This window comes from Pelobates fuscus, chromosome 7, assembly GCF_036172605.1.
Source record: "Pelobates fuscus isolate aPelFus1 chromosome 7, aPelFus1.pri, whole genome shotgun sequence".
Classification (NCBI taxonomy): domain Eukaryota; kingdom Metazoa; phylum Chordata; class Amphibia; order Anura; family Pelobatidae; genus Pelobates; species Pelobates fuscus.
In genome coordinates, this window is record NC_086323.1 from 11,887,945 (window position 1) to 11,913,845 (window position 25,901).

At 44.8% G+C, this 25,901-nt stretch overlaps 2 protein-coding genes across 2 annotated transcripts in view; one reads left to right on the top strand and one right to left on the bottom strand.

Moving 5' to 3' along the window:
- The window catches only part of LOC134569100 (HORMA domain-containing protein 1-like), an 83,414-nt gene extending 79,593 nt beyond the window's left edge, over positions 1-3,821 (top strand). The window contains exons 9-10 of the mRNA XM_063428002.1: positions 2,517-2,734; positions 3,296-3,821. Of these exons, the coding sequence (XP_063284072.1) occupies positions 2,517-2,734; positions 3,296-3,361 (284 nt within the window). The 3' untranslated portion in view covers positions 3,362-3,821. The remainder of the gene's footprint in view (positions 1-2,516; positions 2,735-3,295) is intronic.
- Positions 3,822-18,592: 14,771 nt separating this feature from the next.
- Positions 18,593-25,839, bottom strand: MMACHC (metabolism of cobalamin associated C). The gene is made up of 4 exons (XM_063427695.1): positions 25,725-25,839; positions 24,634-24,828; positions 21,867-22,019; positions 18,593-19,450 (listed from the first exon to the last, which is right to left on the bottom strand). Exons 1-4 carry the CDS (start codon positions 25,788-25,790, stop codon positions 19,139-19,141), a joined length of 726 nt encoding a protein of 241 aa, XP_063283765.1. The 5' UTR covers positions 25,791-25,839; the 3' UTR covers positions 18,593-19,138.
- Between the last annotated feature and the right edge of the window lie 62 nt (positions 25,840-25,901).

Here is a 25,901-nt window from a genome sequence, read left to right on the forward strand (position 1 = left end):
CAGGGCAGTAAACTATATACTAACAATAATATTATCAGTGAAAGTACAGATTTTATGTGAAAAATTCAAAAAAACAAAACAAACGCTAACTTTGGCTAGGGTTTGTGCCCAAGTGGCTACTACAAAAGACTGGGCATACCCCATTTCGAATACCCTGGGATGTCTACTTTTTCAAATGGTATGCCATGATGGGGGTAATTTTCATTTCTTGGCTGCCATACAGTCTCAAAGGCAGCCTGGACACTGCAAACTAATCTGACAAATTTCAATGTAATAAAGCCTAAATGGATAAGCCGTATATATGACCCTGAAACTTTCCAAAACCCCATAAAACCTATACATGGGGGGTACCATGGCGCTCGTGAGACATCACTGAGCAGAACTAGGAGTGTTTCAGGGCAGTAAACTATATACTAACAATAATATTATCAGTGAAAGTACAGATTTTATGTGAAAAATGCAAAAAAAAAAAAAACACTAAATTTGGCTAGGGTTTGTGCCCAAGTGGCTACTAGAAAAGACTGGGCATACCCCATTTTGAATACCCTGGGATGTCTACTTTTTCAAATGGTATGCCATGATGGGGGTAATTTTCATTTCTTGGCTGCCATACGGTCTCAAAGGCAGCCTGGACACTGCAAACTAATCTGACAAATTTCAAGGTGAAAAAGCATAAATGGATAAGCCGTATATATGACCCTGAAACTTTCCAAAACTCCATAAAACCTATACATGGGGGGTACCATGGCACTCGTGAGACATCACTGAGCAGAACTAGGAGTGTTTCAGGGCAGTAAACTATATACTAACAATAATATTATCAGTGAAAGTACAGATTTTATGTAAAAAAAAACCAAAAAAAAAACCGCTAACTTTGGCTACGGTTTGTGCCCAAGTGGTTACTACAAAAGACTGACCATACCCCATTTTGAATACCCTGGGATGTCTAATTTTTCAAATGGTATGCCATGATGGGGGTAATTTTCATTTCTGGGCTGCCATACGGTCTAAAAGGCAACCTAGGTCACTCAAACCAATCTGTCAAATTTCTATGCAGAAAATAAAATAATGGACAAGCCCTATATTTGACCCTGTAACTTTCCAAAACCCCATAAAACCTATACATGGGGGGTACTGTTTTACTCGTGAGACATTTCTGAATACAAATATGTATGTTTTATTGCAGGAAAACCGAACAGTATTCTGACATTAACAGTTAAATTGCCATGCTGAAATTGAAAAATAACAAGATTTCATAATTTTTTCAAGTTTTTTAGATTTTATTCATATAAAATGGAGTTCCATATATGAATGTTTGATATTAAATGAAAGCTCTGTTTCCCCTGAACAAAATTATATATAATAAGTGTGGGTGCACTTAGTATGAAAGAGGTAAATTATTGTTGAACAGACATTCTGTGGTTTGTTTAAATTTTTTTTGGATCACAACTTGTACATTTGGCTGCGGTCTTAAGGGGTTAATGGATTTCATGCTAATTACCTTGATCCCTAGGTTCCATATCAATAAAATAATATTAAAATAAAATGTATGCCTATGTGTCAATTAACCTCTAGCACCTAAACAGAGGCGTAGCGTGGGGGGTGCAGGGGGGGCCGGCCGCACCGGGCCGGCCGCACCGGGCCGGCCGCACCGGGCGCAACATCCCGGTGGGCCGGCACACTAGGGGGCCGGTGCGCGGCCGCCTAGTGTGCACCAGCCCCGGCAGCAATTACAGGGTGACTGGCAGGAGGGGAAGCGCTCCCCTCCTGCCGGTCACAGAATGTAGCGTGGCCGAGCAGGCAGACCGGGTAGGGGAGCTTCTGATCCCCTACCCAGTGTAACAGGAAGCAGGAAGCGAGAACGCTCCACACAGAACCCCTTCACGCACACAGAACCCCTCCACACATAAACAGAACCCCTCCACACATAAACAGAACCCCTCCATGCACACAGAACCCCTCCACACATAAACAGCACCCCTCCACACACACAGAACCCCTTCGCACACAAAACCCCTCCACGCACACAAAGCCCCTCCACACATAAACAGCACCCCTCCACACACACAGAACCCGTCCACGCACACAGAACCCCCCCACGCACACAGAACCCCTTCACGCACACAGAACCCCTTCATGCACACAGAACCCCTTCACGCACACAGATCCCCTCCACGCACACAGATCCCCTCCACGCACACAGAACCCCTTCACGCACACAGAACCCCCCCACGCACACAGAACCCCCCCACGCACAAACGGCACTCTCTCCACGCACTATGCTAAAATCCACGGGTTAGGGGGCGTAAATTACTTGCCTTGCCCCGGGTGCTGACAACCCACGCTACGCCACTGCACCTAAATAAATATTTTTAGATCATGATATTTAAGTGACAGGATGGGCAGAATGCATACAAAATGTGAATTGTGAATTCTAGTGTGCTAATAACAGTTAAAAATGCAATATTCATTTAGTAAGCTAAAGCTGTTTGTAAATGCATGCTTCATTCTTCTAGTGACCCCTCCCCATTACCAACCACCTGGCTTTAAGGAAGGGGTGGCGCACATAATACATTTCGAAGGTGACCCTGTGCATGTGAAACTGGCCGAGGTGTCAACCTCATTTCATGTGTTTAAATTGCGGATTACCACTGAGAAAGACAGAATGGAAACATTGAATGAACAATCAATATTTAAGGAACAGGAAGAGAATGATGGGCCACAGAAGAAATGTGTAAGTACAGTGAGATTCTTTATTTACTTTCCGCCTGTCTGACTGAGGATAATAAAGGTTCCATAACCAATACAAAAAGTTGAGGGGTTAGGGGACAACCTTGCCTTGTCCCATTCAAAAGAGTTAATTTATTTCATAGTTATCTATTTATTTTAATTCTAGCAACTGGATGTGAATATGTAGACTGAATCTATGTCTTGAATCTCATTCCAATACTCAATTTCTTCGAAACTTTCAACAAAAATAGACAACTAACCCTATTGAAGGGGACGTTTATTTAGCTATGTTAATATGTATATACATATACACATACACTTTGAGCAGTAAGACTGCAGGGGCCTGATGTATATACCAAAACCACTTGATTCAGCTAAAGTTGTTTTGGTGACTTTAGTGTCCCTTTAATATTCATATTTTCATACTTTTTTCTAATAATTGTTTTGTGTTTGCAATGAGACATATCTTTTAAAGTAATTATCCAGTACTACAGAATAAACGGAATTAAATATTATAGTATTTTAATTAATTATTTGAAAATCTGACTGTTACTTTTTTGTTTAGGTGTCTGGACATGCTGTTGCCAAAAAACCTAAAATAAAGGAAACATCAAGGAAAAGAAAACGTTGAGAACTTTTCAAATATCATTTAGATCTTTTTATCATTTTAAAATTATAGAAGACAGTTAATTATTGGTTATTTAGCTTTTTACCTGTTTTTTAAATGTATTTTATCTTCCAGGTTTCAAATATAATATGGTAAGCAGTAATTAATTTAAAAAAATCATACTATTTGATCAGTTAATAGTTATTAAATCTTTCACACATATATAGTAAAATACACACATATCCCTTCAAATTACTTTAATTTCTTCCAATGGAATGTTTAACTACCGGTATGATATTGCGATGATATGTGTAGCATTCTGGAGTTATGACTGACACTGGACGTTGTAACCCTGCATCATTTTATGACACTCCGCCTCCTCCTCCCTGTAGTGATACAAGCCATGATTAGTCAATCTTGCAAATATTTTCATACTTCCATATTCTGTGATTGCAGGAGTGACGCTGACCAGTCTTAACTGATCTTGTAATAATACACATTATTGTTCTGTTTCTTCAGTGCTCTGTTGTGGTGTCTGAGAATAAAATTTTTCTATTTTACTTTTGCCATTTTGACCTGGCATTGTTCTCATTATCCATCATTTCTGTGCTCCACTGGTTTGTTTAATGTTCTTGCATTTGTCTGCACTCTTTAATTTTGGTTTGTTTTTTGTTACATTTGCTTCTGCCTGGCCTGGCCAGGTACCTGGGGAAGAGATGGCAGCAGTATGCACGAGGAAGCCCGGCAGAGATGCTCAGTGCAATGTTCTGTTTGGAAACCTTAAGTTCTGGCTTTGTGGGACTTTCTTCCTGTGCAGACCAAGTGGAGAGGCAGGCACCATCCCAGTGTTGGACACGACGGTTCAGTCTGTCCGTGTGAGGAAGCGATTGTCTGGTCCCTCACCCCAGCCCCTATCCCCACTCTGCGGCTGCCTATTTCTTTCCTGTTTTTTGGACCCAGGATAGAACCGCTCATGGGCATCACAAGACAGTCAAGAATCCTAAAGCTCGGTTCTCCCTGTCTTGTATTCGGTTTGCGGTTAGGACAGAGATTTGGGGCTAAAGAACCGCACCGGTTGTCTCCCCCTCTGATGATGGCCCCTGGTTCAGCTGCACCCCCTTAGTGACTACACTTGTGGAGAACAGCTAGCCACAGATTACTGGTGTTCAGTCACATTGAGTTTTATATAAGAATGTTTTTCCCCCTCACACCTTGACAGTCATCGGAACTCCTCCTCCTTCAGGATCACGGTGTCTGAAAACAGGCTGAGCTTACAATTAGGGCTTCACTGCAGCACTAAGACATAAGACATTTAGAATTAATATTAGGGTGAAAACTAAAGTTAGAAACTATTTTAGCTTTACTCGATTCCTATTTTAACAATACAAATAAGGCTTAAATTAACCATACAAAGCATTAGTACATTTTAATTGTTTTCCTAGGTGTCAGTAATATGTAAATAAAATAATGACTCCCACAATGTATCGCAGACTGGGGAAACCTGCCAATCTGGGTGAATCGTGTCTGCAAATTTTATTGTTTTAATCAATAAACCTGTTTTTATTTCAAATTTTATCCTTATTTTGGAGGAATAACCTGGATGCTTGTACTGTTGGTGGGAATTCACCCACACACGGCAAGCAATTCGAGACATTCGAGAATCCATAGGCTCTGAATCACTTGAGCGTAAATAGTTACCTCTTATTTACTGTGCAGGAGAATATTTTTTTTTGGGCACGCCAGGAAGACAAGGAAAGAAGTTGGAATTAACCATGGGTTCCTGGAACTGGCCGTTGTAGGTGAAGAAACCTTGATTATATCTACCAGAACCTGTGGACAAACAGCCAGACATCCCCTCGACTTGGCAGTCTTGAAGAAAAGAAAAAAACAAACAAAACCTTTTTTCTTTTCAAACATTAGATTACGTTTTCTCTCAGGTTGTAAAAGCACCAGGGAAAGCGCTGAGGTCCATAAAGTGACACTCCAGACCACTAAAGCACATTAGTTTGCTTTAGAAAGTGTCCCCTTTTTTAATTTTACAAAAAGTAAAACAATGGAATATAAAATTGTCATTTTATAATGAACCTTGTTACACCCCCTGGCTGTCAAGTAGACAACCGGTCCTGTTACTTCCTGGTTGTTTATCTTGGGGAAGATAAACTCAAGAGGCAGCAATTGCTCACAGCACATGCCTTGCAAACACTTGTCATTGAGCTGTATTGGTAAGTCTGTGATTGGACAGCCACAGAAAGTCTGGGCGGGGTTAGAAGGGGAGGGCTTGTAAAGACAAGAGATCTATAGGTTTTGCAAGCTGATTTAAATATACACTCCAAGCAAAAAAAACCCCTCATAATTAAATGTATACATGTTTTCACTGTAATTTGGAGTAGATGACCAGCACTGTACATTCTACTCCAATTCTAAACACCTGAATATCAACACCAAGCCTTTGAACCAGTGTTTTTTTTTATAAAAAAAAACACTCTCTCAATAAACAGTGAAGCACTTTAAATATACAATAAAATACATTTCATTCAGTAAAGACGGTCCACATAGAAACCATTTGCTCTTAACTAGTGATGTCGCGAACCCAAAATTTTCGATTCGCGAACGTCGAACGGGAATTTCCGCAAACGTTCGCGAACCGGCGAACCGCGCGAACCGCAATTGAATTCAATGGGCAGGCGAATTTTAAAACCCACAGGGACTGTTTCTGGCCACAAAAGTGATGGAAAAGTTGTTTCAAGGGGACTAACACCTTGACTGTGGCATGCCGGAGGGGGATCCATGGCAAAACCCCCATGGAAAATTACACAGTTGATGCAGAGTCTGGTTTTAATCCATAAAGGGCAGAAATCACCTAACATTCCTAAATCGCAATGAATATGGATTGACACCTGACATATGACATATTGACACCTTGACATATGGATTGACACCTGTCCTCAGAGACCCTGATGCACACTGACACAGAGCAGAATGGGGAATATTCACTAAATGCCAAACATTGTTATACAGGGGAATATTCAGTAAATAAGGATAAGGTGGGGGACCTACTGTCCTCCCCCCCGGCCCCCACCCCTGCGCGGTGGGTGGGGGGCATAAATCACAATGGGGGGGACCCACTGTCCTCCCCCCACCCCCACCCGAGAGCGGTGGGTGGGGGCCATAAAAATAATGAGGGGGGGGACCTACTGTATGATGCTGTATCGATCAGGTAGTGTAAGGGTTATGCCTGCTTCACAGTGACAGACCAAACTCCCCGTTTAACGCACCGCAAACAGTCCATTTGCACAAGGTTGGATACCAAGCTAGCCATGTCCCGTTCCTTGTCCTCACTGATGTCATTGAAGGCCTCTTCCTCCACCCAGCCACATACAACACCAAGGGTCCCCGAAAGATGACAACAAGCCCCCTGGGACGCCTGCTGTGTTTGGTCTTCCACCTCCTCAAAGCCACCTTCCTCCTCTGACTCCTCTTCTTCAGACTCCTCTCTCTGCGTTGCCTCTCTCTGCGTTATTATAAGGTGTGTTAACTTAGTAGTACTATTCTTATCAGTGTAATACCTGTTGCGTCTCCTATCAGTGGACGTGTATATGGCAGCGATTTTTGGAACAGCGAGATGGAAGAAGATGCTTGGTCGGTCCTCCTACTTCAAATTTGGGGCACTGCGCCTGCAATCTAATGTGCCACCAGATAGGAGTGGTGTGTTTAGTACTATTCTTATCAGTTTAATACCTGTTGCGTCTCCTATCAGTGGACGTGTATATGGCAGCGATTTTAGGAACCGCACACCTGGGACCCGAGCAAGGTCACCTCGTTTAACAGGCTACAACATTTGTCCCTGGAAACCTAGCCTGGACATCATGCACAACTTGAATGGAAAACGGGACTAACAGGTCAACCCTGCTTACGGAGACTCTCAGGTCATTGATCGTGTCAAGAGGAGGGGAACAACTTCAAAAAAAGATTACTGGCAAATTCTTAAAAAAAAAAGTGGAAACGGCTGCTGCCGACACCAAGGGTCCCCGAAAGATGACAACAAGCCCCCTGGGACGCCTGCTGTGTTTGGTCTTCCACCTCCTCAAAGCCACCTTCCTCCTCTGACTCCTCTTCTTCAGACTCCTCTCTCTGCGTTGCCTCTCTCTGCGTTATTATAAGGTGTGTTAACTTAGCAGTACTATTCTTATCAGTGTAATACCTGTTGCGTCTCCTATCAGTGGACGTGTATATGGCAGCGATTTTTGGAACAGCGAGATGGAAGAAGATGCTTGGTCGGTCCTCCTACTTCAAATTTGGGGCACTGCGCCTGCAATCTAATGTGCCACCAGATAGGAGTGGTGTGTTTAGTACTATTCTTATCAGTGTAATACCTGTTGCGTCTCCTATCAGTGGACGTGTATATGGCAGCGATTTTTGGAACAGCGAGATGGAAGAAGATGCTTGGTCGGTCCTCCTACTTCAAATTTGGGGCACTGCGCCTGCAATCTAATGTGCCACCAGATAGGAGTGGTGTGTTTAGTACTATTCTTATCAGTTTAATACCTGTTGCGTCTCCTATCAGTGGACGTGTATATGGCAGCGATTTTAGGAACCGCACACCTGGGACCCGAGCAAGGTCACCTCGTTCAACAGGCTACAACATTTGTCCCTGGAAACCTAGCCTGGACATCATGCACAACTTGAATGGAAAACGGGACTAACAGGTCAACCCTGCTTACGGAGACTCTCAGGTCATTGATCGTGTCAAGAGGAGGGGAACAACTTCAAAAAAAGATTACTGGCAAATTCTTAAAAAAAAAAGTGGAAACGGCTGCTGCCGAAAATTCCAATACCTGACTAGAACGTTACAGATCCCATTACCCAATGCGTACTTGCGACATCTACAAAGGACTCTCACTAGCTTCGTGTGGGCACACAAAAAATATAATATTCAGTAAATAAGGATAAGGTGGTGGACCTACTGTCCTCCCCCCCGGCCCCCACCCCTGCGCGGTGGGTGGGGGGCATAAAACACAATGGGGGGGACCTACTGTCCTCCCCCCCGCCCCCACCCGAGAGCGGTGGGTGTGGGCCATAAAAGTAATAAGGTGTGTTAACTTAGTAGTACTATTCTTATCAGTTTAATACCTGTTGCGTCTCCTATCAGTGGACGTGTATATGGCAGCGATTTTTGGAACAGCGAGATGGAAGAAGATGCTTGGTCGGTCCTCCTACTTCAAATTTGGGGCACTGCGCGTGCAATCTAATGTGCCACCAGATAGGAGTGGTGTGTTTAGTACTATTCTTATCAGTTTAATACCTGTTGCGTCTCCTATCAGTGGACGTGTATATGGCAGCGATTTTAGGAACCGCACACCTGGGAGGCATGGCATAAGGATTTGAGTACAGTCTTCTCAGAAGAACAATGGAACCAAGCCTTCATAGCCCATAAAGGTAGATCCAGATGCGCATCCCACCTAGAGCTAATGCGCAAGATACAATATAGGTGGTACTTGGTACCGACTAGACTAGCGACCATATATCCCAACACCTCGAGACTTTGCTGGAGATGTTTAATAGAGTAGGGCACAATGCACCACATCTGGTGGGCCTGCTCGGCCATCAGAGGATACTGGAAGGCAGTTGAGGGGGTGATACAAGGGGCCCTGGTCACGAGAAGAAGAAATAGAAATGCAAGAGCAAAATAGAGACTGTTCCCCGTCCTCAGAGACCATGATACACACTGACACAGAGCAGAATAGAGACTGTTCCCCGTCCTCAGAGACCATGATACACACTGACACAGAGCAGAATAGAGACTGTTCCCCCTACATAGGGTCACTTGGCAGATATGGATTGACACCTATCCTAAGGATCCCTGAAACACACTGACACAGAGAAGAATAGAGTCTGTTCCCCGTCCTCAAAGCCCCTGATACACACTGACACAGAGCAGAATAGGGACTGTTCACCCTACATAGGGTCACTTGGCAGATATGGATTGACACCTGACCTCAAAGCCCCTGATACACACTGACAAAGAGCAGAATAGAGACTGTTCCCCGTCCTCAAAGCCCCTGATACACACTGACAACGAGCAGAATTCACGTTGTTTCTATGATGTGCATAACATGTTCTTGTAAATGTTTGTTAAATTTTTCCTGGAATTGTAATTTTGGAATCTGAATAAAGATAGTCAAATCCCTGATACACACTGACACAGAGCAGAATAGGGACTGTTCCCCCTACATAGGGTCACTATGTGCCTTTTTTTTGGTTTGGTTTTTTTTTTTTGTCAATCTCTTTTTATTGAAATTTTGTTTTTTCATACCCTTGCGGGTCAAGAATATTTGAAATGTACATCAAACATAATCATGAAAACATAGTATGGCATGAACAATAGCATGTAAACGAAATCATGTACTAGAGAATTTGGGCCTGCAATGGTATGTTATCGTGAGTGTGTGAATTGCCTCGGGAGAATGGGCGAGTAACCATAATATGTGTGTAGTAACCCTCTCGGGTTCTGAGTTATGGCCTTCTTCTATGTGTACCCAGGGCCCTGGGGGGCCTGGGGGGGGGGGTACGTAGGTTTGGAGCGGTCGTTCCCTCTTGTCAGTGGGGGGAATGGGGTGAGCTAGGAGTGGCTCAAGGCCAGCAGATTGTGTGTAGTTATAACTGTGCAACGTAGAACATGTGTGTTAAAGTCTCTGTTATTGGAATCAGGCATCAGGAGTAGGTCGCTTGTCAATGGCCTGGTTGGGTACGGGTATGCCCAGAGCGTGGCAGAATGTCGGGAACTCCTCAAGTGTGGAGATTTTGTGAACAGTTCCGTGTCTAGTGACCACCAGGAATCTGGGTGACCTCCAATGGTATTCTATCCCCGCTTCTCGGAGGGTGCTGGTGACTTGGTTCAGCGATCTGCGCCATTGTACCGTGGCTCTGGTGAGGTCTTGGTAGATGTTAAGCTGTGCGCCTTCAAATGTGAGTGGCGTCTTGCCCCGGAGAGCAGTCATCAGGATTCTTTTGTCTTGGGAGGTAGCACAGCGGACAATCACGTCTCGGGCCAAGTTTGGGGCTGTCCTGCCCGAAGGTGGCAGGCGGTATATCCCATCCGTATTAAATTTCTTGGCCTGTGTAGGTGGCAGGATGGCGGCCACGAGGCGTCTCAGGTAGTGAGGTAATTCGTCTGAGGAGACGTCGTCTGGTACTCCTCTTATTTTTATGTGATTTCGCCTTGTCCTGTCATCGAGGGCGATATAGTGGAGAGAGAGTGCTTGCTGTTGATTCTGGAGTGCCAGTACTGTGTCCTGCAAGGTGGTTAGTCCCTGTTTGATGTCAGTAACATCGTTCTCTGTGGTCTGAACCCTGACAGCTATAGCCTGCACGTCAGACTTAATGGCTTCTATGCTGGTCGCCAAGAGGTTTTTGATTTCCCCAATTAGGTGTTGGAAGTCCCGCTGGGTGACCGGGGCAGACCCATCAGTGGTTCCCCCTGGTGTAGGTACCTGTTCTGGGGGTTGGGCATGTGGGCTGGGACCCCTGTGTACCTTCATGGTGTCCTGCTCCGCTGTTCCCGCCATTGTGGCTGGCGGCCTGTGTTGTTGCAGCATGGTGCTGATATCCCTGGACCCTGAGGCAGTCTCCGGTGAGGGTTTCTGGGACCGGCGGCCCATTTCTGCCCAAGTGTGTAGGGGTGCCGTATGGGGATCGTCCCCTGCTGAGTCCTCAGGCTGATCGAGGCCGTCGAGGAATGCCGCCCAATCGAGGGCTGCAGCCGGCTTGTAGGCCGCAGGTCTGCGTTTCCGGCGGTTCACCCGTGCCGGGCACACAAACGGCATGGGAGGTGGTAGGGGAGAGTGCCAATGATGCCCCTGGTCAGGAGTGGGTGAGTTGGGGGTGTTAATCCCCACTTGTCGGGATTTTTGCGGATTGCGGTCGGGAGCTGTGCTGAGGTGCGACCGCTCCGGCTCGTGGTCAGGCTCCGCCCCCCTTGGTTTGGTTTTTGAAGCCACAGTGCAGCACCAGAGGGCCTAAAAATTAGGCATGTACACATGCCTGAAAAATTTGGTATTGTTGCAGCCGCTGCTGTAGCCAGAAAAAAATGATGTTTGTTTCACAGGCAGAAAGTGCCCTAAAACATGGCGGCTTGAACCCTAGTTGGTGGCGGATAAGTCACGCAAGTCAACCGGCATTCAGAGCTAAAATACAGCAGCGTGTGGACCATTTTTAGCCCAAGGCAGCTCATCTCATCAGGCCTTTTTTAATCGAATGTATCGCCCAGTGTCAGTCCCTTCGGGATCCATCCCTCATTCATCTTAATAAAGGTGAGGTAATCTAGACTTTTTTGACCTAGGCGACTTCTCTTCTCAGTGACAATACCTCCTGCTGCACTGAAGGTCCTTTCTGACAGGACACTTGAAGCGGAGCAGGCCAGAAGTTCTATCGCAAATTGGGATAGCTCAGGCCACAGGTCAAGCCTGCACACCCAGTAGTCAAGGGGTTCATCGCTCCTCAGGGTGTCGATATCTGCAGTTAAGGCGAGGTAGTCTGCTACCTGTCGGTCGAGTCATTCTCTGAGGGTGGATCCCGAAGGGCTGTGCGATGCGTAGGACTTAAAAAGCTCTGCATGTCCTCCATCAACAACACGTCTTTAAAGCGTCCTGTCCTTGCCGGCGTGGTCATGGGAGGAGGAGGATGACTTCCACCTCTCCCCCTGTTAGATTCCCGTTGTGCTGTGACATCACCCTTATACGCTGTGTAAAGCATACTTTTTAATTTCTTTTGCAAATGCTGCATCCTTTCCGACTTGTTGTAATTCGGTAACATTTCCGCCACTTTCTGCTTATACCGGGGGTCTAGTAGCGTGGACACCCAGTACAGGTCGTTCTCCTTCAGCCTTTTTATACAAGGGTCCCTCAACAGGCACGACAGCATGAAAGACCCCATTTGCACAAGGTTGGATGCCGAGCTACTCATTTCCCGTTCCTCCTCCTCACTGATGTCAATGAAGGTATGTTCTTCCCCCCAGCCACGTACAACACCACGCGTACCAGATAGGTGACAACGATCACCCTGGGATGCCTGTTGTGGTTGGTCTTCCTCCTCCTCCTCAAAGCCACATTCCTCCTCTGACTCCTCTTCCTCACAATCCTCTTCCAGCATTGCCGCAGGTCCAGCAAGCGATGCTGATAAGGCTGTTTCTGGTGGTGATGGTGACCACAACTCTTACTCTTCCTCTTCACGCTCATCTACTGCCTGATCCAGCACTCTTCGCAGGGCACGCTCCAGGAAGAAAACAAATGGTATGATGTCGCTGATGGTGCCTTCAGTGCGACTGACTAGGTGTGTCACCTCCTTAAAAGGACGCATGAGCCTACAGGCATTGCGCATGAGCGTCCAGTAACGTGGCAAAAAAATTCCCAGCTCCCCAAAGGCTATCCTAGCACCCCGGTCATACAAATATTCATTAACAGCTTTTTCTTGTTGGAGCAGGCAGTCGAACATTAGGAGTGTTGAATTCCAATGTGTCGGGCTGTTGCAAATCAAGCGCCTCACTGGCATGTTGTTTCGCCACTGGATATCGGCAAAGTGAGCCATGGCCGTGAAGGAACGCCTGAAATGGCCACACACCTTCCTGGCCTGCTTCAGGATGTCCTGTAAGCCTGTGTACTTATGCACAAAGCGTTGTACGATCAGATTACACACATGTATCAACTTGCCCAACTTCAATGCCGCTAACAAATTTTTTCCGTTGTCACAAACCACTTTGCCGATATCCAGTTGCTGCGGAGTCAACCACTGTTCCACTTGTACGTTCAGGGCGGACAGGAGTGCTTGTCCGGTGTGACTCTCTGCTTTCAAGCAAGTCAAACCCAAGAGGGCGTGACACTGCCGTATCCGGGATGTGGAATAGTACCTGAGGAGCTGGGGGGGTGCCGTTGATGTGGAGCAAGACGCAGCAGCAGAAGAGGACTCAGCCGAGGAGGTTATGGAAGAGGATGGAGTAGGAGGAGTAGAGGAGGTGGCAGCAGGACTGCCTGCAAGTCGTGGCGGTGTCACCAACTCCTCTGCAGAGCCATGCATTCCATGCTTGGCAGCAGTCAGCAGGTTTACCCAATGCGCAGTGTAGGTGATTTACCTGCCCTGACCATGCTTTGCAGACCAGGTATCAGTGGTCAGATGGACCCTTGCCCCAACACTGTGTGCCAGACATGCCATTACTTCCTTTTGCACAATCGAGTACAGGTTGGGGATTGCCTTTTGTGAAAAGAAATTTCGGCCGGGTACCTTCCACTGCGGTGTCCCAATAGCTACAAATTTTTTGAACGCCTCAGACTCCACCAGCTTGTATGGTAAAAGCTGGCGGGCTAATAGTTCGGACAAGCCAGCTGTCAGACGCTGGGCAAGGGGGTGACTTTCTGACATTGGCTTCTTACGCTCAAACATGTCCTTGACAGACACATGACTGTGGGCAGATGAGCGGGAACTGCTCAAGGCGGGAGACGGAGTGGCGGATGGTTGAGAGGGGGCAATGAGGACAGCAGTGGTTGACGTGGCTGAAGATGCTGGACCAGGAGGAGGATGGCGGCTTAGAGTAGGCGTGCTGCTTGTTCTCATGTGTTGATCCCATAGGCGTTTGTGATGTGAGATCATGTGCCTACGCAAAGCAGTTGTACCTAGGTGGGTGTTGGACTTCCCACGACTCAGTTTCTTTTGGCACAGGTTGCAAATGGCATCGCTGTTGTCAGAGGCAGACACACAAAAAAAATTCCACACTGCTGAGCTCTGCAATGACGGCATTCTGGTGGTGGACACAGCATGCGTTGATTGGCGTGCTGTCGGGCTGACTCCGGGTGCCGATGCATGCTGTCTGACTGTGCCACTAGCTCCTTGCGACGGCCTCCCCCTGCTTCCAACTCGTCTCCTCCTCCTCCTCTCTGTCTCCCCATCTCAACTTTCGCCCTGTTCTTCTTCTTGCCGAGCGGGCACCCACGTGACATCCATGGATGCATCGTCATCATCAACCGCTTCACTTGTATCTGACAACTCAGCAAAGGAAGCAGCAGCTGGTACAACATCATCATCATCACACCGTATGTCCATGTGTGTAATGCTGCCTGCCTGAGACATATCCCTGTTATCTACATCCTCTGGCAAAAATGGTTGCGCATCACTCATTTCTTCAAACGGATGTGTGAATAACTCCTCTGACATACCAAGTAAAGCGGCTGTGGTGCTAGTTTTGGTGGTGGCGGCAGGCGGGTGAGTGGTATCTTGAGAGGTGCCTGAAGCTAAGCTGGAGGAGGATGGTGCGTCAAGGTTCCGAGCGGAGGCTGTAGAAGATTGGGTGTCCTGTGTTAGCCAGTCAGCTATGTCCTCAGAACTTTTCAAGTTTAGGGTACGTGGCCTCTGAAAACTGGGCATTATTCTAGGGCCAAAGGGAATCACAGCACCACGACCACGATGGCCCCTGCGGGGTGGCCTGCCTCTGCCTGTCATTTTTTGGGGGATTAGTGGTACTATGCGTGCAAGCTACTGTGACACCAGAAATAAGTGGCAATGTGCACTGGCAGAGGTTGGCAGAGTACACACTGTAGGCCTGACACCCGCTTGAAGACAACTAACTGCTATTCAATCTATAACAGTGAAGAAATGTTTTAAATGCACAAAATTGTGACACCAGATATGAGTGGCAATGTGCACTGGCAGGGTTCTGCAGGGCACACGCTGAAGGAAGGCCTGACACACCCGCTTTAAGGACACTGACTGCTATTAGCTTACACTGTAAAACTTTTTTTCTTTGTAAAAGCACACTACAGAGACACCAGATATGAGTGGCAACTGTCAAAGTACGCTGGCAGGGTTCTGCAGGGCACACGCTGAAGGAAGGCCTGACACACCCGCTTTAAGGACACTGACTGCTATTAGCTTACACTGGAAACCTTTTTTTCTTTGTAAAAGCACACTACAGAGACACCAGATATGAGTGGCAACTGTCAAAGTACGCTGGCAGGGTTCTGCAGGGCACACGCTGAAGGAAGGCCTGACACACCCGCTTTAAGGACACTGACTGCTATTAGCTTACACTGTAAAACTTTTTTTCTTTGTAAAAGCACGCTACAGAGACACCAGATATGAGTAGTGGCACTGGGCAAATGGGCACAGTATCCACTGAGCCTGACACAGAAGCTGGCAGGCAACTAACTGCTCTTCAATCTATTACAGTGAAAAAAGTTTTTGGGTTTTAAATGCACGCTATAGAGACACCAGATATGAGGGGCAAATTACACTTGCGGAGGTTGGCAGAGCACACGCTGAAGGCCTGACACCCAGACGCTTGCAGACAACTAACTGCTATTAGCTTACAGTGAAACCCTTTTTTTGTTTTTAAAGGCACGCTATAGTCACACCAGATATGAGTGGTGGCACTGGGCAAATGGGCACAGTATCCACTGAGCCTGACACAGAAGCTGGCAGACAACTAACTGCTCTTCAATCTATTACAGTGAAAAAAGTTTTTTGGTTTTAAATGCACGCTATAGAGACACCAGATATGAGTGGCAAATTACACTTGCGGAGGTTGGCAGAGCACACGCTGAAGGCCTGACACCCAGACGCTTGCAGACAACTAACTGCTATTAGCTTACAGTGAAACCCTTTTTTTGTTTTTAAAGGCACGCTATAGTCACACCAGATATGAGTGGTGGCACTGGGCAAATGGGCACAGTATCCACTGAGCCTGACACAGAAGCTGGCAGACAACTAACTGCTCTTCAATCTATTACAGTGAAAAAAGTTTTTTGGTTTTAAATGCACGCTATAGAGACACCAGATATGAGTGGCAAATTACACTTGCGGAGGTTGGCAGAGCACACGCTGAAGGCCTGACACCCAGACGCTTGCAGACAACTAACTGCTATTAGCTTACAGTGAAACCCTTTTTTTGTTTTTAAAGGCACGCTATAGTCACACCAGATGAGTGGTGGCACTGGGCAAATGGGCACAGTATCCACTGAGCCTGATACAGAAGCTGGCAGGCAACTAACTGCTATTCAATCTATTACAGTGAAAAAAAATGTTTTCTTTTTAAATGTCAAGCATAAGCTATTGTGAAAACAGATATGAGTGTTGGCACTGCGCAAATGGGCACAGTATCCACTGAGCCTGACACAGAAGCTGGTAGACAACTAACTGCTTTTCTTCAATCTATTACAGTGAAAAACTTTTTTTGGTTTTAAATGCAAGCTTAAGCTATTGTGACACCAGATATAAGTGGTGGCACTGGGAAATGGGCACAGTATCCACTGAGCCTGACACAGAAGCTGGCAGGCAGGCAACTGCAATTACATTAAAAAAAAAAAAAAGCAGACTGATGTTCTATCCCTAAAAAGGGCTTTTTGGGGTGCTGTTCTTACAGCAGAGATCAGATGAGACCTTCAGGATTGTAGTGGACACTGAATACCCTAGCCTAGCTATCAATTTCCCTATCTAATGAACAGCAGCTACACTTTCCCTCCTCTCAGTAAGCATGCAGCTTCAGAATGAATCTAAAATGGATGCTGGGAGGGAGGTGGGAGGGTGTGGAAGGGAGGGTCTGTTGCTGATTTGCTGGAATGTGTCTGCTGACCGTGAGGCACAGGGTCAAAGTTTGCTCAATGATGACGAATAGGGGGCGGATCGAACCGCCCATGTGTTCGCCCGCGGCGGCGAATGCGAACACGCTATGTTCGCCGGCGAACAGTTCGGTACATCAATACTCTTAACATTAATCAAACTAATTCGCTAGTGAGTGGAGTATTCCTTAAAGGAACAATCCAGCGTTCAATCCAAAGTAAATACATAGTTATAGCACTGGAGTGTTAGAGATTCTCCTGACACCTCCCCTTTTTCTTGGGCACAAAGCAATCAGGAAAGGGCTCCCTCCCAGGCGTCTGACAGACTACTTTAAGGGTGCAACTTAGCACCTTTATATAAGTCATGATTTCTCTTGAAACTGGTAATTTTAGAAAGTGGAAATCAGGGGACACTAATCCCTAAGGCAATTCAGCATCCTGAAAAAGTACCTTAGAGGTTTGGAGTTTTATTTTACAAAAACAAATATACTCAGAGTATTGTGTATGCAAATTACATGCACATGATATCCAAAGCTTGAAAATTACACAAATCAATTCTCTAAAGAAGATAACACACAGCACGGATGGAGTCAGCACAATGGTACCAAATTGTGGGTGGAGTAGAACAAAAGTCACATATATTTCTCTTGTGAAGAACCCTAATGTTTGGTGTCTATAGCGAAAACAGGGATGGTGGCATGTTTGACAGGCTAGTCATCCGGTTAAGTAGGTGGATTTTTTTTTTTTTAAATTGATTTGCTACTTTGTAGAGAATTTAGTATATCTGTATTACTGGAGAAATTCATACCTCCCAACATTTCAAATAGACAAAGAGGGACACTTTAATTTCAGGGGTGTGAGAGAGGGTGTGACCAGGGGTTGAGTGTTCTGAGTTTAATCGGGGGTTTGATCAAGAGTGGGGCTGTTCTGAGATATTTTTGTTGACTTACTAATGATAATTTATGCAACTAAAATGTAACTTAGAACAAGAACAAAGTATCTTATATTTATTTTATACAGATTGATTTCTAAACAGATTTATTGTTGTTTAAAGAAACACATTTGTATTCATGACCCTATAGTCAGTGTAAAACACTATCTAGCCCCCATCCCCTGTAATAATAGTAAAATATTACCTTTATTCTAGTCTACTGGTGCTGGCACTGCCCTTGATCTGCCTCATTGGATGACCTCATCAGAAGTGGTGATCTTAGCCAATCACAATGCTTCTCCCAAATTAAAGCATTGGATTGGCTGAGCTTGTCAAGGAGGCAGATCAGGGGCAGAGTCAGAACAAGCCAAACACAGCCCTCTGGCACTTCTGATGATGTCTCTGAAAAGACAGTGTTTACTGCAAAAAGCCTGCAGGTAATGATGCTACTCACCAGAACAAATACAATAAGCTGTAGTTGTTTTGGTGACTATAGTGTCCCTTTAAAGACATATTACTGGGAGCTCTGTTATACACTTGGACACACCAACAATATGGAGCTCCTAGAAAAGAGGAACATTAGGATAGAAAAGAGGGACAGATGGATCTGGGCCCAAAATAGGGACTTTCCCTCCCAATTAGGGAAACTTGGGAGGTATGTAAATTTGACGTTTTAAAAAGGAGCTGCTCAGTTTCATTTATTTGTGGGTGCATCCAATAACACTCTTTAATTGTGTATCAGGTTTATTTGTAGTGTTCAAAGACAGTATGTTAATTAATCAACAGCAATAACTATTTATCAAAAGTCATACTCTGTCGACCTCCGCACTCAGGACATAGCTGGTGCCTGATATAACATAACAGTATTAATTTTGGATTAGCAGATGTAATTAATACACATTTCTTAAGTAATCATTTAAATGAACCTAAATAGAATAAAAAACTGAGCTGACTCAGCTGGTAGCAGAACCCGCAGCCCTGAGGTATGTACAAGTTGTGCATTTCTTGCATTAAAAAGTCACTGCAGGGAACCTTTCTACAAAACGGTTCTACAAAAATGTAACCCTGGAACTAAATAAAAATAAATAAAAGAGGAGGTATTTTATATGGCCAGTAAGATTTAGTATATAAACCTATAACCCTACTTGTAAAAGGCACAGCGTATCAAGCTGCGATAAATGGGAATATATTACATACATAGATCTATGTGTAGAGTTTATGTAACTCTTCCTTGATTTGAGAACAGACAGACAGCTACAGGGCTATTCCGGATCAGCAGGGAGGGCTCAGAGGTAGTGTACCCCACATTTCCAACAGTTTAAATCTTTCTGCGGGGGGTGTGGCGAAGTAAAGGATTTGTTCTGTAGAGTAGCGTTGCTCAACAGGCAGCACGTCTCGGTATTTCCCATCTCGCCAGCGAAAGTTGAAGTCCTCAAGAAGTTGAATTCTGTCTTCTCGAGAGGGGATGCAGTCTATCGGGAGAAGCTGCTCCAAGGTAGGAGCTCGTACCTCACTGAACACCAGCACAGCACGGATAGCAAACCAGCCCCCATATCGAGGGTGTATGCAGACCCCAAATATTTTCTGAAAGAGAGCCAAGAAAAGCACATTAATAAACACCTATACTTATCTTTATTTACAGACTCCGTTCAGCTGATGTGTTTTAAGGGATTGGAATGTTGCTTTAAACATATCGTGGAACTTTATACCAATAAAATCCAAATATAAAATCTGTCAAACATGACAAAGTTACATAGGTTGGGGACAAAGACTAGAGTCCATCAAGTTCAACCTTTCATATAGCGATTTATTCTGCTGATCCAAAAGAAGGCATAAACCCCAAATTTAAATGATTTCCAAATGCAGCGCAAAAAGAGAAATAAAATCAATAAATCTTCTTGACTCAGACAGATTTCTTTATAAATCAATTTTACCCCTCATATTAAGGATCATATCCTTCTATTTTATGTTTTATGCAAAAATGCATTATTTTTACATCTCGGCAGAATCCGGACAAGAAAAATCAGAGAATTCCATATCTTGTTTTTATTGTTAAGAACTCTTTCTTCTGCGATATGTGAAATCTTTTACCAAAGAGCTGTTTGTACCATCGCTATATGTATTTGTATAATGTTATTCTATGCCTTCTGAGACATCTTTTCGAAAGTAAACAAATGGAGTGTTTTTTTTTTTTAAAGTACTATTTCATAACTAAAATCTTCCATTTCCTTTTCGCGCCACTAGGAGTGTCATTACGTCCTGAACGGCATGGGCTTTAACAACGTTAGGACGTTTCCCAACGTCTGCTCCTGCAGCCACCCAAATCATACTCCCTATGCCGGATCCGATCATGGAAACTGCCTAGGAACACAGGCAGAAATGTCATAGAATTTAATTTGCAACCCACTTATTTGTAAGTTTCCAAAACCTCATGTAACCTGTACATGGGGGGTCCTATTGTATTCATGAGACATTGCGGAAAAGAGCAGTAAAACGTATAAAGACGGAGATATCATCAGTGAAAGTGCTGTTTTTGTGTGGAAAATGAAAAACACAAAATATGAACGCTAACTCTGGCCAGGGTTTGTGACTAAGTGGCTACTAAAAAAGTCTAGACTTACCCCATGTCTACTTATGCAAATGGTGTGACAAGATGTAGGGAATTTCCATTCTTGGGCTTTATTTGACACTGTAACTTTTCAAAACAACATGAAACCTGTACATGGGGTGGCATTGTTGTACTTGTGGGACATCACAGTTTAGCAGCATTTTGCCCCCTTACCTTGATCCACGCAGGGCTCCCTGGTGGTTTAGTGACAACTTCCGGCTCCTGCAGAAGTCGGAAGCCATGGCCTTCACCATTCATTGGCTGAGAGCGTCAGCTGATGATGCTCTCAGCCAATGAACAACATTCTATACAATGAAAGTTGCACAGAATTGACATTAGCCAACCAAACACTCTAGTTCCGGGCTGGCAGATGACATCCTCATGACTGTCAGAGGTGGAGTTATATCTATCTCCGTATGTGCAGCATTTTATAAATCAATGCTAGTGTGTTTCTTCCAATTGCAACTAAATGACGACGAGTTTGAACACAATACAGATTCCATTTATTCGGATACTCACAATCAGGTTAAAAAGGCTCATCTCATAAAAATACTTCTATATAGTCCATAGTTACTGTGGCAATAAAAAAATACCACATAACATTTATTTTGACATAACTTTTTGAAATCTTGTGAATTCAATACTGGGGGTCCTGCAGGAGTCTGTTCCCGAGCATTACTCTTGTTTCTCTCTCTAGATATGCAGCTGCACCAGTTTTCATTTTCTACATCTAGTTTTCATTCTATGTGTACATTTCCTCTAGAATCAGAGTACAGATTTTTTACAATACTGACCAAATGACAGTCACTAACACTGTGTCCTACGTAATCTATCTATTCTAACTAGTTCTGGGCTGAGAGATGGTCAGATTGCACCAACCGAAAGACAAAATTCAACAGAAAATGAACAGTCCCTCGCCTATTTAACATTGGTATTATGAGGATCACCACTGGCTGATAACACAGATAGTAAAAAGAACACTCTCTAATGTACTATGAACTGGAATCCCTAGATGGAAAGTCTTGGATGTCGTAAAAGGATTACAAAGACTTTAAAAGATAAACACTGTATTTATGAATAGAGTAAAAAGGCAGAATACTGGATTGGAGGCCGAAACACATGTTGAAGTGAATAGAGATAAAAAATAAATAATACACAAAAGGATGAACTTTTACACAAAAAAAGTAAATGTAATCATTTATATTAACAGTTTGTTTACCAAATAATTTGCCAAAAAAGCTGACACTTTTAAAGTGCCTTAGACACAGAGACTAAACACTAGCAAGAACTCTGAGGACCATGAAAAATGCTTAATGTTAACCACATGTCTGCCACGATCCATCAGACGAGAGTCTCCAAAATCCATGCAGCTCAATTGATGTCTTAACTCACCTTCTCTCCCCAGGGGTCTTGTGGTACGTCTCTGCGTTGATAGTAATAGGCCGCACCAGACACGTGAGCCGCTGTCTGCATCAGCACTTTGGGCCGCCGATTAGGGTGTAGCTCATAGTCATATATAACATCGATTTTTTTCGAAGGACACCTCTGGGGAGAAAACACTGAAATTAGGCAACAGATTGTATTGCAGTGAGAGGCTGCGGTGGACAAATATCTGTTCACCTAAATGTCGGCTTCAGTAATGGTATTCAGATATACACATCAATACCCAAAGCTCTGCAGCTATAAAATATGTTCCGACAAACAAGCATCGCCACTAGCACAGTATTCTTGAGACTATCCGCGGATACAACTTAATTCTGGGGTAAACATGATCATAAAAAGGAACTGTCACTTCCGAAGATCTCGTAATATTATATTTACGTATCCACCATAAATTGTAAATAAATATAATTAAATAGAGAAATCCACAGATCTAGGCTGGAACTGGGAAGTCTTCATCTTGGTTCCCTGTCAGTCATTGTTTTATATATTGCCCTTTAATGCCATAGAACACAGATAGTTGAAGAGGAGACAATAAAACAATGTTTCTACTTCCCCTCCTCATTTACACAGCGTGCCCTGGCTGTGCCTAGACTGAACAGGATTGAAATGCCACTTGCTAAATATTTAGTATACATTTTTCAAGAAAACAGAGAATTAAAAAAGGTAGACACAATTCAGAGGTTATTTTCAACGTTTTATTTAATAATGTAATTTCCATAGAAGTGACAATTCTGCTTTAAAAAGAGACTGTAGGCACTGCACCTGCTTCATTTGATTGAAGTGGTTATAGTATCAGGCGTCCCCTGGCGCCGTCCTTCCGTTCATTATTAAACTGTTTTTAAAACAATGTGAGAGTATGCAGCAGCCTATACCCTCTATACTGATTGGGCTAATGAAGAAGCATTATCCTGAGCAGCAATGGGCAGCTCTGATTGGCTGAGAGTATCAGCTGGCCACTTTCAGCCAGTCATCACCACCACTGCTGGTATTATTTATATGGCGCCAACAAATTCTGCATCGCTGTACAATGAGTGGTATGAATTGATACGGCTAGAAGGAAGTGTGTAATTTATGTTTTAGCCATACCTCAAGTGTGGGCTGGGCTGCGGGTGGCCAGTGACCAGCGTTAAACTACTCAAATGGAGGGACAGCACCGGGGCACTCAAAGCTCTAAAACCAATTCAAGGAGATGAAATGTTTATAGTGCCATATATAACATCGATTTTTTTCGAAGGACACCTCTGGGGAGAAAACACTGAAATTAGGCAACAGATTGTATTGCAGTGAGAGGCTGCGGTGGACAAATATCTGTTCACCTAAATGTCGGCTTCAGTAATGGTATTCAGATATACACATCAATACCCAAAGCTCTGCAGCTATAAAATATGTTCCGACAAACAAGCATCGCCACTAGCACAGTATTCTTGAGACTATCCGCGGATACAACTTAATTCTGGGGTAAACATGATCATAAAAAGGAACTGTCACTTCCGAAGATCTCGTAATATTATATTTACGTATCCACCATAAATTGTAAATAAATATAATTAAATAGAGAAATCCACAGATCTAGGCTGGAACTGGGAAGTCTTCATCTTGGTTCCCTGTCAGTCATTGTTTTATATATTGCCCTTTAATGCCATAGAACACAGATAGTTGAAGAGGAGACAATAAAACAATGTTTCTACTTCCCCTCCTCATTTACACAGCGTGCCCTGGCTGTGCCTAGACTGAACAGGATTGAAATGCCACTTGCTAAATATTTAGTATACATTTTTAAAGAAAACAGAGAATTAAAAAAGGTAGACACAATTCAGAGGTTATTTTCAACGTTTTATTTAATAATGTAATTTCCATAGAAGTGACAATTCTGCTTTAAAAAGAGACTGTAGGCACTGCACCTGCTTCATTTGATTGAAGTGGTTATAGTATCAGGCGTCCCCTGGCGCCGTCCTTCCGTTCATTATTAAACTGTTTTTAAAACAATGTGAGAGTATGCAGCAGCCTATACCCTCTATACTGATTGGGCTAATGAAGAAGCATTATCCTGAGCAGCAATGGGCAGCTCTGATTGGCTGAGAGTATCAGCTGGCCACTTTCAGCCAGTCATCACCACCACTGCTGGTATTATTTATATGGCGCCAACAAATTCTGCATCGCTGTACAATGAGTGGTATGAATTGATACGGCTAGAAGGAAGTGTGTAATTTATGTTTTAGCCATACCTCAAGTGTGGGCTGGGCTGCGGGTGGCCAGTGACCAGCGTTAAACTACTCAAATGGAGGGACAGCACCGGGGCACTCAAAGCTCTAAAACCAATTCAAGGAGATGAAATGTTTATAGTGCCTACAGTGTCCCTTTAGTATGCTGTGATATGGTAATCTCATCATTTCCAGTGTAGCATCCGCATTCAGGTAGTAGGCGACGTTAGATGGCTGTAGTGGTTATGGTGCTTGGAGTGCTCCTTTAATGTACATGGGATACATTGGTATAATTAGTGTTAATGCTGTGGGCTGTTATGAATAGCTCTGTACTAACCTTAAGAATATGGAGCTTGTCACTTTCACAGCAATATTTTGATAGAGATTCTTTAAAGAAAACGGTAAATAAGCCATAAAAATGCCTGACCTGGGGGTTCTGTTAGGAGTATCTTATCTGGTGGGTGGATTATCATATCACCAGCTAAATATAACGTATAAAGTGGGAGTCGACTGACCTCCTTCGCTAGTGACATGTGGTACGCGACGCACTGGTCAATAGGATCACGTAGACTTTGAAGCTTCTGCTCACAGAGGAAAGGCTTAAAAGCGCATTCAAACATCGAAGGCTTGCTGAGAACGACAAAAGCCAAGGTGTCCTCAGGGTAGGAGAGGTGAAAGACAGGGTCAAGCACTGCATTGTACCAACCAACCTGAAACAAAAAAATTCTACTGTCAGAACACCTAAATATTACACAAACCACCCGGCAGAGAATGACCAAAATAAGAGTCTGATAGTGTTACCTAACATTTTAAAGATATATATCATTAAAGATAAGACCTCCAGCTATTGAAGAACTACACATCCCAAGATGCTATGAGATTTTCTAAAACAGCTCTGGACTTGCATTCCAGCCAGCCCATTGATTAGGCAGTGATATCAGACACGTCACCCCAGGACAGCGGCGGCCAAAACGTCACGCCAGGACAGCGGCGGCCAACACGTCACCCCAGGACAGCGGCGGCCAACACGTCACCCCAGGACAGCGGCGGCCAACACGTCACCCCAGGACAGCGGCGGCCAACACGTCACCCCAGGACAGCGGCGGCCAACACGTCACCCCAGGACAGCGGCGGCCAACACGTCACCCCAGGACAGCGGCGGCCAACACGTCACCCCAGGACAGCGGCGGCCAACACGTCACCCCAGGACAGCGGCGGCCAACACGTCACCCCAGGACAGCGATGGCCAACACGTCACCGCAGGACAGCAACGGCCAACACGTCACCCCAGGACAGCGACGGCCAACACGTCACCCCAGGACAGCGACGGCCAACACGTCACCCCAGGACAGCGACGGCCAACACGTCACCCCAGGACAGCGGCGGCCAACACGTCACCCCAGGACAGCGATGGCCAACACGTCACCGCAGGACAGCGATGGCCAACACGTCACCTCAGGACAGCGATGGCCAACATATAATTTCAGGCTGGCTGAGCATCATGTGAAGTGGAGTTCAGAACTAGTTGTTCCAAGGTTACCCATGACAACTCAAGGAGAAGAAATGGTGCCCACTACCAGCCATGCCCTCGGGCTGCAAACATTACCTGGAAGGGATAAACCTCAAACCCAGAGGGTCCCAGGATCTCCTGCAGCTCCACGTGGGTCTCCATAACACCTGCCAGGCTGCTGCCACCGACTGACAGCTAACTTCCGCCCACTCCTGCGATGATTCATGGTAGTTGTAGTTTAGAAGCCTCGGCCACCGGCAATGACGTCACGGC

Bases quoted from the DNA above. Each gene is read 5' to 3' on its own strand.
- MMACHC (XM_063427695.1), bottom strand. From the start codon at position 25,790: ATGGAGACCCACGTGGAGCTGCAGGAGATCCTGGGACCCTCTGGGTTT. The intron at 24,829-25,724 runs GTAATGTTTGCA...TTTTTGTTTCAG, and splicing joins TTGAGGTTTATCCCTTCCAG to GTTGGTTGGTACAATGCAGT. The intron at 19,451-21,866 runs GTGAGTTAAGAC...GCTCTCTTTCAG, and splicing joins AAGACCCCTGGGGAGAGAAG to AAAATATTTGGGGTCTGCAT.